At 37.1% G+C, this 13,240-nt stretch overlaps 2 protein-coding genes across 6 annotated transcripts in view; one reads left to right on the forward strand and one right to left on the reverse strand.

Moving 5' to 3' along the window:
- The window catches only part of LOC134666737 (teneurin-m), a 668,228-nt gene extending 662,945 nt beyond the window's left edge, over nt 1–5,283 (forward strand). For all 5 annotated transcript variants that reach the window (XM_063523982.1, XM_063523984.1, XM_063523986.1 and 2 more), the window contains 2 exons: nt 200–571; nt 1,070–5,283. In XM_063523982.1, the coding sequence (XP_063380052.1) occupies nt 200–571; nt 1,070–1,426 (729 nt within the window). In that variant the 3' untranslated portion in view covers nt 1,427–5,283. The remainder of the gene's footprint in view (nt 1–199; nt 572–1,069) is intronic.
- Nucleotides 5,284–9,157: 3,874 nt separating this feature from the next.
- The window catches only part of LOC134666849 (N-acetylgalactosaminyltransferase 6-like), a 31,720-nt gene continuing 27,637 nt past the window's right edge, over nt 9,158–13,240 (reverse strand). Inside the window, exon 15 of the mRNA XM_063524166.1 lies at nt 9,158–11,909. The gene's annotated coding sequence lies outside the window, so the exon portion shown is untranslated. The remainder of the gene's footprint in view (nt 11,910–13,240) is intronic.

Here is a 13,240-nt window from a genome sequence, read left to right on the forward strand (position 1 = left end):
ATTTTGGAAATTTTTGTATGGGAATCGAAATCAAGTCCCAAAATGAATGCTTCCTATTTCCTGACATTTTCAACAACATTACCTACGAACTTTTTTGGAAACATTCCGCAAATTGCACATCTACACAATTTTGATCATCCTTCACTTTAGTTAATAAATCGAAATGTTTGCCTATACCTAATGTTTCTGTTCATTGTAGGTGAACGACAAACTGTCGGACATTGACTTCGTGCCAACACCCCTCCTGAAGATGGAGCCGATCACGCGCAACCTGTTGCCACGCGTGTCGTACAAGCGCGGCGTGTTCGGCTCCGGCGTGCTCATCTCGCGCGTCGACGGCCGCGCCTACATCAGCGTCGCCGACGGCGCCAACAGCGTCGTCGAGGACGTCATCACCACAGTCTTCAACAACTCCTACTTCCTCGACGTACACTTCAGCATACACGATCAGGACGTCTTCTACTTCGTCAAAGATAATTCGCTGAAGATCAGAGATGATATGGAGGAGCTGAGACGGTTGTCTGGGAAGTTCAACGTGTCGCAGGATGAAACGAATGATCAAGGATTAGAGGTATTTTGGTTTTGTAATTACGTATACTAATTCAAATTGAAAATAGATTTCATGTAGGTACTAAAGGAAAATGACACAAAAAGTCAAATCAAAGTATATTTTTGTAAACTCTTGAAAACAATCACATTTGAATAGAAACCAAAAGTTTTAAGATGTCATAATTTTTCTTAAGCAGTAAAAAAACCATAAAAGTTGTATCAGTGCAACCTGACGAGGGCTTAACGTATGAAAAAATCTTCTTAGTCGGATACTCTTGTCAGAGCAGTCGTGGTCATTGAGGTCGTTGTACGGCCTTTTATGTTGTTTCCCGCCATGCTTCTCTATTTATAGCATTCCGCACGCACAGATTTAATGGTGACCCGGTGAGAGCTACTTGGTCGGTCCATCGCATCGAAGCCCGCAATTTGGGTCTTGTGTCACTCTGCCCTGAACAACAAGCCTCTCTATGGCGTCGTCTATGAAAGAATGGTGATAAACTGAAGCTATTTAATTTGTCAGGTCCGAGTGCACGCGGTGGGCAAAGGGTCGGCGCAGGCGGTGATCGTGCTGCGCTACGGCGTGGAGCCGGCGGCGGAGCGGCTGAAGCTGCTGAAGCACGCGCACAAGCGGGCGGCGGCGCGCGCGTGGGAGCGCGAGAAGGCGCTGGTGGCGGCGGGCTGGGAGGGCCGCGGCGCCTGGACCGAGGAGGAGAAGGAGGAGCTCATCTCGCACGGCGTGGTGGACGGCTGGGCCGCCCGCGACGTGCACTCCGTGTCGCGCTACCCGCAGCTGGCCGACGACCCCGCCAACATCGTCTTCGTGCGCGACGGCCGGCGGAAACGGAGAAAGAGCGGCCGCTCGCGCCACCGCTCGTGATCTGTCTGAACGTGCCATTTGACTCCGTTTCGAATTCGGAATCGGAACGTTCCGGGTTCGAAACGGCTTTAGATTTATTTTTTATAGGACTGATGTCGGCCTTTTGAGGATGAGTTGTGATCGGGATAGCGGGATATTGTGGAGAGTAGGACGGTTTGTGGAACGGACGGGACGATTACGTTTATAGGCCATAGTAGAGCGTTTCGTTACCCGCTTTGCGTACTTAGGCGAGTCAATTATTTTGATCCCCTTATTGTAGCTTATTTTTAATATATTTTCGCCCTATTACTCATTCTTGGACTGAAAATGAATCTCACGAACAACTCTCACAGGGTACCGGGTCATAAAGATAACATAATAATAAAGATATAATAATGAGCGATGAACTGAACATAATAAACCAAAATACTCATACGATCACAATTTTTAACCCTTTTAAAGATTATCTTAGTAGTACCTACATATTTTTATCAATATACTCTCGTCACTTAGAATTATTATTTACACGAAAATGTAGCCCTATCACATTGTAGCCAAATATCTCATGCTATCCATACTGTAATTTGGTTAATTGTAAATACTATTTTTATTAGTCTCGTAGTTGTTCCTTTAAATAATTAGACCTAAGGTCTTTTTTTACTTCGCAATACTATTACGATTTAAGCAATATTTTATACCTAATGTTTTTTATAAAAGCGCCTCTGACATGAAATCGAATGACCCCAACAACGCTAGCTACTCCGCGGTAGAACCTCGTCGGTAGGGCGAGCTCGCACGTTACGTAGCGTGGCCCACTCGGAGAGACAGTGTTCTAACTAGCGATACAGTAATCCCATTAGAATGGCCTCATACTAAATAGACAAATAAAGTTAATATAATAATTTAATTACATAAAACGTTAATACGTACTTCTGCATGTGTTGTGCAATAAAAAGGGTAGTTTTACATGTAGAGGCTTCTTGCTGACTTATCATTCTACGCACGTTTCTAGAGACTGAGACTTAATACTATTTTTTATGTTTTTCGTTCACGGACTGCTCAAAAGCAAAACTCAAACGGTCAGTCATATTTATTCCTATACACAATATTATATACCTTATTGTTTATATTTGCTATTTATCATTGAATTTATCTTTAATAATGAATTGTTTTTTAAATGAGTTTATAATATTAATTAATGCTGTTGTTTTTGGGCGGTCTAGTGTCCGAACTTGTGATTTGTGAATTCCTCTACAGTAAGTCAGCGAGCAAGGAGTAATTTATAACTGTAGTTGATAGTGTATGTCCATAAATGTGAATCATTTAAATTGTGGTGTCTACTCTGTGTTAGAGGTACTAAGTAGCTAGTTGACTGATGTGGGCGTGAATATTTGATACAAAAATTGTTGCGGTGGGTACCACGGCACCCGGCGGCCGGACGGCCCAGCGTTGGTGATATTTTTGGAATATGTGACTAAAAAAGCAATACGTCGTAATGTAATACGTCTTATCATTTATTTAACTATAAGGTGTATTTTTATTTAAATTAATTAATAATAATGAAATATATATCTATTGTGAATGTAGTTATTGATTTCGCGGTGATATAATACTAGAGCGGTATAGTTCTTTTTTATAATGTATAAAGAATTCTAATTTGTAAATAGGTACTTAAAGTTGAGATGTAATCTGTAAAAATATTGTACATATCTTTACGCTTGAAATTATTTATAATTTACCCTCTAAGTTAGGATATGGTGTAATATATCGGCAGAGAGGCTCTAGAAACTACTCCACGGGCGACTGCGGCTCACTCAATGTATCTACATACATGAGCTGTTTCCCACTGACACCCAGTTTTTTGAGGGTACGGTTTTTTGCAGGATCCAGTTTTCTGTAGTATGCATGCAGGATCCCCCAAACAGAATCCTCGTGTGAAAGTTACTATGTATTAGCACCTATACTACTAAAACGGGATCCTGCAAAAAACCGTACCCGCAAAAAACTGAACGTCAGTATGAAACAGCTCTAATAATAACACTTGATACTGACAAAGGCTTAAGATCGGTTTTCCTAGGATTGCGGTGCCGTCATATAGCGGCCGTCTCCATACTAAATAATACGGCTAAATATGGATGTCGTAGTATTTGTATGGAGACGGCCGCTATATGACGGCACCGCTATCCTAGGAAACTAGAGCATTACACATCAGTAACTACAGTTGTAGTGCATAATTATGAATTATTTTCCATCGTATTTTCACGGAAACGTACGAACGTGTCTTGCTATTTCAGTAAATCTCGTAAAAAGTACTGAGGTTGACGAAGGTAGCATGACAAATACGAACGTTTCCGAGAAAGTACGATGAAAATAATATGCACTAAATCTGTACTACATCTATTTAAAATTAGCCCTAATAAATAAATAACTGCAGTATCAAGTTCTATTATTATTATGTGATTTGTCGTTAGGACAAATCGTTTTGCAATATCGCTAAAATAATTTTCAATAGCGTCAAACATCTAATAGAAGAAATGTTTTAAAAATACTTCATTACTGGTCTTGATAATGTCAAAAGGTGGCACTGCAATCTGCCGAACTAGACTGTCGAAATAATAAATATTTAATAGAACAATCAAGAAGAATCATGTTAAATCATCAAATTTTGTCGCTGCGTGTCGGTGCAAAACCGCTTACTAAAATAACTGTAGTTAGAGTCAGAAGCCCTACCGCAAAGACATCTTTATCTGCCTCTCTATCACTCGAATATGCAAGAGCGATAGAGAGGCAGATAACGAAATTTCCTTTTTCACAGTAGGCCCTCAGTGCCCAGACTTAAGTATGCAGGTGACATGCCTACTTGCCTAATATGCTTGAATACTTAAGGCAGGGCACTGACTGTTCAATCAAATGCAGAAATATCTAGGCTTCTTAGTGCCACTTGCACCCGGGGTTAAGCCGTTAAACCGTTAACCCAGTGTCAAATCAAATTGTACTGGTAACCATGGTAACTCCAGGTTTAACCGGTTAACCGCGGGTTAGTGGGATGGTACAAGTGTCGCAAGTGGCGCTTACCATCATTATTCATGACACAATCAAAATACACAGGAGATATTAATGTGTTTGCAGTTGACATATTTTTGCTGCTGATTCTAAGACTGTAATACAAACAACAATAATTCCGTTAGTACCATACTTGTCATAGTTACTTACATTAGAACATCATGATTCCGTGTCGCCATAAGGGTACCTTTCTACTGACTGTGGGGATGAAAGGAGACACGGAAATCAGCCAATAGCATCGGTTGTAATCATGGATAATAATATACTTACACACAAGCCTACGTCATCATGCGACAGCGCTATATGATCATATGCGATAGCGCTATATATAGCGGCCATGTTATTGTGACGTAGGCTTATGTCACTCTGGGAAGAGAAGACCATGTTTTATTAGACTATGGTTGTAATCCAACGGATCGGAGAAGAGACGTGTATTATTGGTGGGAATCAGTCTCCTCTAATCTCCACTCAGTGGAAAGGCAACATTAATATTGTTTACGCTTTCCGAAACAAAATTTGTATTAGAAACCATTCGTTTCCGAACTTGCCGTTTTGTACTGTTATCGATTATCATCAATGTTTCTAAGCAATAGACTCAGCTTCTAGATGTAATAGAGCGCTTCACATAGTCGGGAGGCGTAGCATAGTCCGGGATCCGAACTGCATTTACCTGTACTATAGTAGAGAAGCGTAGCCCCTTTAAGACTCTGGATGTGTAAAGAGTTCCGTACTCGCTAGAAGTGCGTGCGACAGCATGTACAGTAATAACATAGAAAGTATTCTAATGGAATATGTAATAAAAATATTAAATTATATGGCATTTTTTTCTTCGTCCTACCTGAATAGAACGTTAACCCTTTTGCACACCAATGACCGATATATCCGCACCGCAGGTCCTACGCCAAAGACGGATTAATCGGTCACATACCACTGAGCAACATAGACCTAAGTGCATATGCGTAAAGTTCAATTTCAGTTTTGACACTTCGGTGACGTGGCGTCCGCGTGACAGCTTTTGTGTTTGATGCAATAAATAATAGGTACAGTCAGCATCAGATATACCTGAGCGGGTAAGGTGTCCAAGAAAACATATACACTTCAATCGTCACAAAAATAAGGACATCTAAGTTGTCATTATAGCGTAGGCTTTCAGTTCGTCACATATATCTTAACTTCTGAGTTTTTCTTTAACACATACACCCTTATTTAATCACAATGACAATAACGGTTAGAAATTCAGTAGTAACTAAGCACTCAAATTCAAGCTGCTGTCATTAATACCTACACGCACTGCCAATCATGTACGTCAGCAGTCAGGGTGCCACCAGTTGCTAAGCAGTTGTTATTTCAATGGTAACTAAGCATCAACATTTTATCTGTTTAACTTTTAAAAAAATGCTGTAGCAGCTACGAATTGACACCTTTCTTAAAGAAGTATTTTATCGTCAAGTGTCAAACTTAGACAATAAATAAGTATTAGGTTATATGAGAATGATCGGTTTTTTATTTTAACTGTCATAGGCGGCCGTTTTTCCAAACCGTAGAGCATATATTATATGTTAATATATTTATTTAGCCCGCTTATTGTACTAAAATATACTATATACTACTATAATACGATGCTCCGAATCGATCAAAGAACGAAGGAGGAAATAATAGAATTGAAACTTAACACGTTCACTGTCCCAATCTGACATGTAAACCTTATGGTTTTGTAATAGAGGCTAGCCGTGGCCCCACGTGAGGAGCACGGGCAGTATAAAGGTGTTAAGCATATCCAACTATGACTCCTCTGTTTATTTTGTTGGTTCCAACCATGATCCGAAAGAACGGTGCCTCCTCTTCTATAGATGTATGTGTATGCGATAAAACCATCACTGCCATGCATATACCTACGTAATATGCTAACTGTTGACCATAGGAATTTACATCAAATGGCATTCCGCAAAGGAGTAATCTTAAGGACGCCCACTGCGGGTTCAAACCTAACTACAACGTCCTGTTAGAAAGTCGCATATACGCTACATGTGACATATCTTCAAAAACATATAATATAAAACCACAAGATTAATATAAAACCACAAATCAATAATAGAAATGAAACCCACAAAAAAAGCTGTAATCTCTAGGTGCGTCCGACTGAGATTTGAACCCGGGGTCTCTGCTTTGAAAAGCAAACGCCTTAGTAACAAGACCACAACGTGCCTTGACAATTGGCTCTAAATTCGGCTTCAGTTAGCTTTCGCTATGTGTCACTCATTCATTTTGATGATTCTATTATATAAAAGCAGCGAAATGCTATACATGGAAGTATTCTGTCCGCTCAATTATGACCCAACGCAAACTACCCCGCGATAGGCGGTACTTACAAACTGCTCGATTGGCAATCTCAGTACGACCGAGATGACAGTCAGTGACAAATGGCTAAATTGATTTATAAAAACAACGTTTTTTTGTAATTAAAAATATATTCATGTGTCGTGAAGTGGTGCAGAAGTTATTTTAGTTCATACCAAGGACAGTGGAATCACTTTTCACTTGTAGTAAACAGATAACTTCAGTAGAATTTGGAAAAAACATGACGATTTGTTTTCAATACTACCGTGCTAAGCTAAAACGTAACAACTGCATACGACTTTCATAACAACATACGACTTTTTAAATTGCGAGGATAATAGGGATGGTGTTATGCTAAATGAAGTAGACTATTTTATTAACTTGTGTTTGGTTTAGGTATTTTCTATATAGGTCATTATAAATGTAGTAATAAATTCCTTCTTACAGATTTGTATTTTCCTTTTTTATTTCATGAGATGGAGCTATAAAAAAACGACCTAGTTATTTCAAATTAATAATCAAATTTGGTATTGTCATTTTACATTACTTTCCATTCAGATTCCTACAAGATGCTATTCGCAGAGAACTATGGAAAAAAGCTGTCCAATTAGAGAGACATGAAATTGAGTGGATGCCTGGCAAGATATCTAGAATATGTTCTATTCATAAGATATAACCCGTGAGATAATCATACCCGGTCTCCTATATGTAGATACATTTTTCCTATCATGCTTTCACTGAATTAATTTAACAAATACACACATTATCTGAAAATGTTGATCATTTGAATCCACCCTCTACTGTCACATTTATGTAGGTTCTCTCTCAAGCCATTTCCGTCAGTAGAAAAGAGCGGCAAACATATTAACTCACATTATAGACGGGTCTAACGCGAATTATATTCAATTACCTTGATTTACCGACGTAAATCAGTTTCGTTTCGTATAATGTGAGTTAATATGTGTTCAAAACGCGAAAGTTTAAAATATTATAAGAGCGGCAAATTTAGAAAATGTAAGCGCGCGAACGGCTGTAGTTCTATACAAAATTTTAATTTTGCACCTTTTTCTACTGACAAACTTGCTTGACCGGCTATATACATATAAAATATTCTGAACTGAAAGTGGGGATTTATTGTGACTCCGCCTGTTCAAATATTTTTGACCCGATTTGTGTACTCATGTAAATTTTGCAGACTGTATAGCCAGTCCTATTTCTAAGATCAAGTTCGCCATACATTTACTATGGCGTACTTGATCTTAGAAAAACGGACAGACTATACCTGAACGTGACTTCGCACTGCCATGCAGATTGATAATAAAATATACAAAATACTTATTATAGCGGAATACATTTATACAACAATGATATATTTACTTATGTTGAGTTAGTCTGTCATGTCATAACAACATTTTAACTAGTTATCTTTTAATCTGCATTAAATTATTATACGTGAATTATTTGACTGGTTCTTCACTGTATAGCATAAACCTATCCCTGTCCAAGTCATATTCTAATCAAATATGAACCGCGAACTCTCAGCGGCCAGTACGTATAGCAAGAAGGTTATTAGCGGATTAATGTCGCTGATTGGTAGTTATTGACATTATATGCATTTCATCTACACTTAGCTATGTACCATTAGTGTAATAAAGATGACTATTATTTCGTTTACCAGCTTTGATTACAGGCTCTGTAAACGCGTCGTCTTATTTGACTGTAGGCGTAATTGTGTATGTGTGCTAATTTGGCCCGAGAATTTGAACGGTAATGTTCCTAAAGGCGGTATCCTTAGTTATATATGATCGCAGTATAAAAGAAATAGTTTGCAGTAAGTTGACTGACAGGCCCCTGTCAATGGCTGAAGAGCAAAACGTGAGATAGATGTTTGTGGTGACAAGACTGTACTGCTTTCGATGATTGTCAAAACGCTTTACCTGAAATTAGCATAGCTATTATTCATTCAATATACGACCATACATGTATGCTTTAAACGTCTATTTTTCCATATTGTTCAGATATATTTGACACGTTGACCGCTTAGATACCAGTGGTTTTTTGACAGCTAAGGTATCAATGATTTGTTGTAAGTGTAGAAATTAATGAATAGCGACTGTTAAGATATTTGTGACATGTTGAGCGCTCACAAGTAAGTTAATGCTACCATGACAGTCAACAACTTTTTGACAGTTTAAACGTTTACCTCTCTTTGAGCACCTGGAGTGTATAGCGACTTCTGCTGCTGACTGTACATACTATTAGCTATTAGTGATTTTACATATAACATCACTAATAGTATTAGCTAGTATTTTATTATGCAACAGGCCCCAGGTTTTCAATAAAACAAACATATCCAAGTAATAAAAATAATTTATTACAATTTCTAAGTGATTGCGTACAACTAGTGATATGTAACAGATATGCGTGCCAGAGTCACATACGAATAGAAACCTTATTGCCATACACAATATCATATCAATATATCAATTAATATCGTCTCTATATGGGAGATACGAGTAGCATTTAGTAACTGGAGACGTCATGGCTATCATTTTCTGTACAAAACTGTCTTCTGGTTTTTGCGGGAGAGGGGACGTCAAATGGTTTGCTATTTCTAGTATTCCTACATGATTTCTACGTACATAACGTGCAAATAGCCATGTCAGTCCATACAAAATTTTGCACAATTGGGCAAGGTTTTCGGCAGAGGGGTAAGCTCTTAAAAGCGACTCCAGTTATTAAATGCTCTAAAGGGAGATATAATGGAGATTTAAAATTTATTTTCGTTAGGAACGTGTTTTTTTAATTAATCGCGTTTTTAATTACTGGTATCTTATGATTACCTATTACAATAGGTAATCTTAATTATAAACATTTATTTTCTGTATGACAAAAGCTCGATTTCGCATTACTCAATATCTAAAGCTCCTAGATAAATCTAGTTTATATACTAATATTCTTACACAAAAATAATACGTAAGTTTTTTTTGTAATAACATTTTACTTAGCTAATTTATTATCAAATGACTTGTCTAAGAAAATAGGTAAAACATATTTGGCAAAAATGGTAAAGTAAAAGTGCTAAAAGATACTTCTTTTCATATGGTATCTTTAACAAGTGCTGTCGTTTTACCAATAATAGAAACATAATAATGACTTATAAGGTAAGTCAACAATTTTTTGCCAAAATAACTAGTAAGTTTACAACTGCGATTATTTGTTAAATAAATATTCTGTTACTTTATATTTATTATTATGACACTACTTATACTCATTCAGGTAGGTCCAGGCCCTTTAATTTTACATAAGAAATTGTATGGTTAATTTAATTTATTTTTAAATCGTATTCTCAAAATATCAGGTCTAATAATAAAAATTGACTTTAAATAAAATAGTCAATAACGCCGCTAAAAGTATATTTTAGTTTCGTTCACCAAAACAAACAGAGATATGTATCTTGACATAATATAATATACTATAATAACTACTAACTACTCTAGCTCTGCTTTGCTGAGTAATTCCAAACACATTCAAATTTTACTAGGTCCAACAATTTAACTCGATAGAAGTCTTACTCAGTTCAACATTTCAATAAAATATAAACACAATAGCATTTCATTAAACAAATATACGTATAAAAATTTACATACATTATTGCACTAAATCCGTAGCCTCATAAAAGTATACCGTACAACTACCGTTAAAATACATTAAAAAAAGTATTCTTTTTATTTTTAAGTGCTGGGCTGTGTTGTCTGTATTAGTTTTCTCAACCCCAGTTAGTTGTAAAATTATAGACTAAACACAAATACTGTAAACTTACATATCTTTATAAAGTTAGTTATTACATCTCCTCTTGTGCTTGACTGTAAACAATATCTAAATGGCAGGTCTTTAAGTAAACCTTTGAACATGACTATCATGTTACCAAAAAAATATCCAAATTGTTAAATAGCACAAACACAAAACAATTTAAATAAATACGAACGGGAACTCAAAGACGTAGGGATACAACCGGCTACAAAAATGACTACCAACACACGGTTACACTATCAACACATTACTTTAAAACATTAAAATTACATAAACTATAATTTCTAAATATCATAAACATACAACACAACAGTATCTGGGAGACCCGAGCTTTGCTCGGAAAACATATAAAGACGTTTTCGCAGAGATAAGACCTAGCTAAGTAGATCGATTTATCAGCCCCGAAAACCCCCATATTGGCCCATATAGCAAATTTCATCCAAATTGTCAGAGCCGTTTCCGAGACCCGAAATATATATGTATATACAGGGTGGAAAGATAAGTCGGGCCCTGGAGCTGGAGGGAAACTACCTTAAATCCTTAAGCTGGCTCATTTTACTTAAAGGAGGCATTCCTTTATTTTTAAAAAGAAACAAAACTGTAATCAAAGATTTTTTCTTTTATTCTTCAATTTTGCTTGTCTAAAGAAATCTTGAGTACTAAATATTAGATTTTATGGATATCTTGTACGACAGACAAGTGTAAGACCTTTAATGTTTCTTGGAGAAATGTTATCATTAACATTAACTGTATCGACTAGTACAATAAAATTACGAGTTTTTATTTTTTGGAATTTTTAGTCGGTTCGAGTCCCGGGCGAGGCAAGCGAGTTTTAGAAAATCTTTGAATGCAGTTTTGTTTCTTTTAAAAAAATAAAGGAATGTGAAAATAAAGGAAAGGAATGTGTGGACCCGGGTATGTTCTTAAACTACGTCCAAGACCACCGGTGGACGGGCAGCAGCGTCCCTCAAATTCAGTGTACTCGACTGCGATCGCCAACCCGCCTGCCAAGCGTGGCGATTATGGCAATCACCCCCCATCATGCTGATGGAGGTCCAAGGGGGAGGCCTATGTTCAGCAGTGGACGTCTTATGGCTGAGATGATGATGATGATTAAAGGAATGTCTCCTTTAAGTAAAATGAGCCAGCTTAAGGATTTAAGGTAGTTTCCCTCCAGGGCCCGACTTATCTTTCCACACTGTATAAATAAACAAGAATTGCTCGTGTAAAGGTATTAGATCGATTAAAAAGATAAGATTAAGTACCTACTCATTGTAAAGAATAAACCCAACTAGCAAATCTATGTGCTATAAAAGTTGAGAGCACGTTTTTATTTTCGCTTTTTGGTGCTATAAACGGTGTAAAAACAGTCGAATAAAAGTCCTGTAAGCGTTTACTCAACGCGAAAAGGCGCACTTATACAGACTAAAAGTGTTATAAAAATAGAGTAAGCGCTGTATAAGAAGCAAATCGATGCTGTAAGAGTTGAGTAAAAGTTGATATAAAGCGCTTCTAGTGTTTTAATAGCAACGATAGTGCTTTTATTCGATTATTTGTTCTATAAACATTATCAATTTGCTATTACTCAGTGAAACTGTTCTATAAAAGCAACCGCACTGCTTTTTCTCAGCAAAAATGTTTCGTAAAAGTAGCCAAATTGCTTTTACTCGGCATTTTGAATGTGTAAGAGTGCAGTAAATGCTTTTATTCAACAAATATGTGCTAAAAACGATCTCAGGTAAGCGATTATATTTCAATTATTTGATTAAGTTTGAGGCCTAATCGTCTTCACGTATCTAATAAAACAAAAAGGTACTTAAGTATTTTTTTACTGCTGTCATCCATGACATTTATTTTTACCGTGATTGTGTACATAAGTTTTTACTGTCTGTAAGTACACGTAATACAGTAAAACCTAGCGCGAAAAATACTTTATTGATAAAACCAAAGGCACTGGTTCATATATATTCATGGGCCGCCTATTTTCTTAAATTTCAATAAAAAAATATTAATTAAAATAAGTAAAAATTTGCTTACACGATCTAGTTTCTGTTATATCTCATTAATTCGACTATAAGTCGAGTAACTGCGTTTACTGCTACACTTATAGCACATGTTGTCGCCATGTTTATGGATTTATAGTCCGGTGGCCGACTGCATGAAACCCGATAAAAAAATAGAATAATCCTACTCTGTGGGGGTAGCTGACTTTTAGCAGCTTCAACTGCTCTTGGTCGGCCGTGGCTTAACTTGGCAAATTTTGCGCAAATGGCAAAAAAGTGGTACAAATATTCATCAAAAAAACAAAAGTGGTCAGCTACATCCTGTGTTGGCAGGTTCCTGTGTCCGACCGAATTTGTGGTACCACGTGAGCTACAATTTACTTCATCGAAAAATAGAATGTCACTTGTATGGTAGGATTGCTGCCATTCACATTTTTTTTAATGCGGACGGACTGCAAAAGCTATCAGGCTAAGGTGAGGCCGACCAAGACATACGTCAACAAATTTAATGTAGGTATTACAATCAGTTTTTTTCATTCTATTTTTCGATGAGGTAAATTGTAGTTGTCACGTGGTACCACAAATTCGGTCGAACACAGGAACCTGCCAACACAGGATG

Source organism: Cydia fagiglandana, chromosome 8 (assembly GCF_963556715.1).
Source record: "Cydia fagiglandana chromosome 8, ilCydFagi1.1, whole genome shotgun sequence".
NCBI classification, from domain to species: domain Eukaryota; kingdom Metazoa; phylum Arthropoda; class Insecta; order Lepidoptera; family Tortricidae; genus Cydia; species Cydia fagiglandana.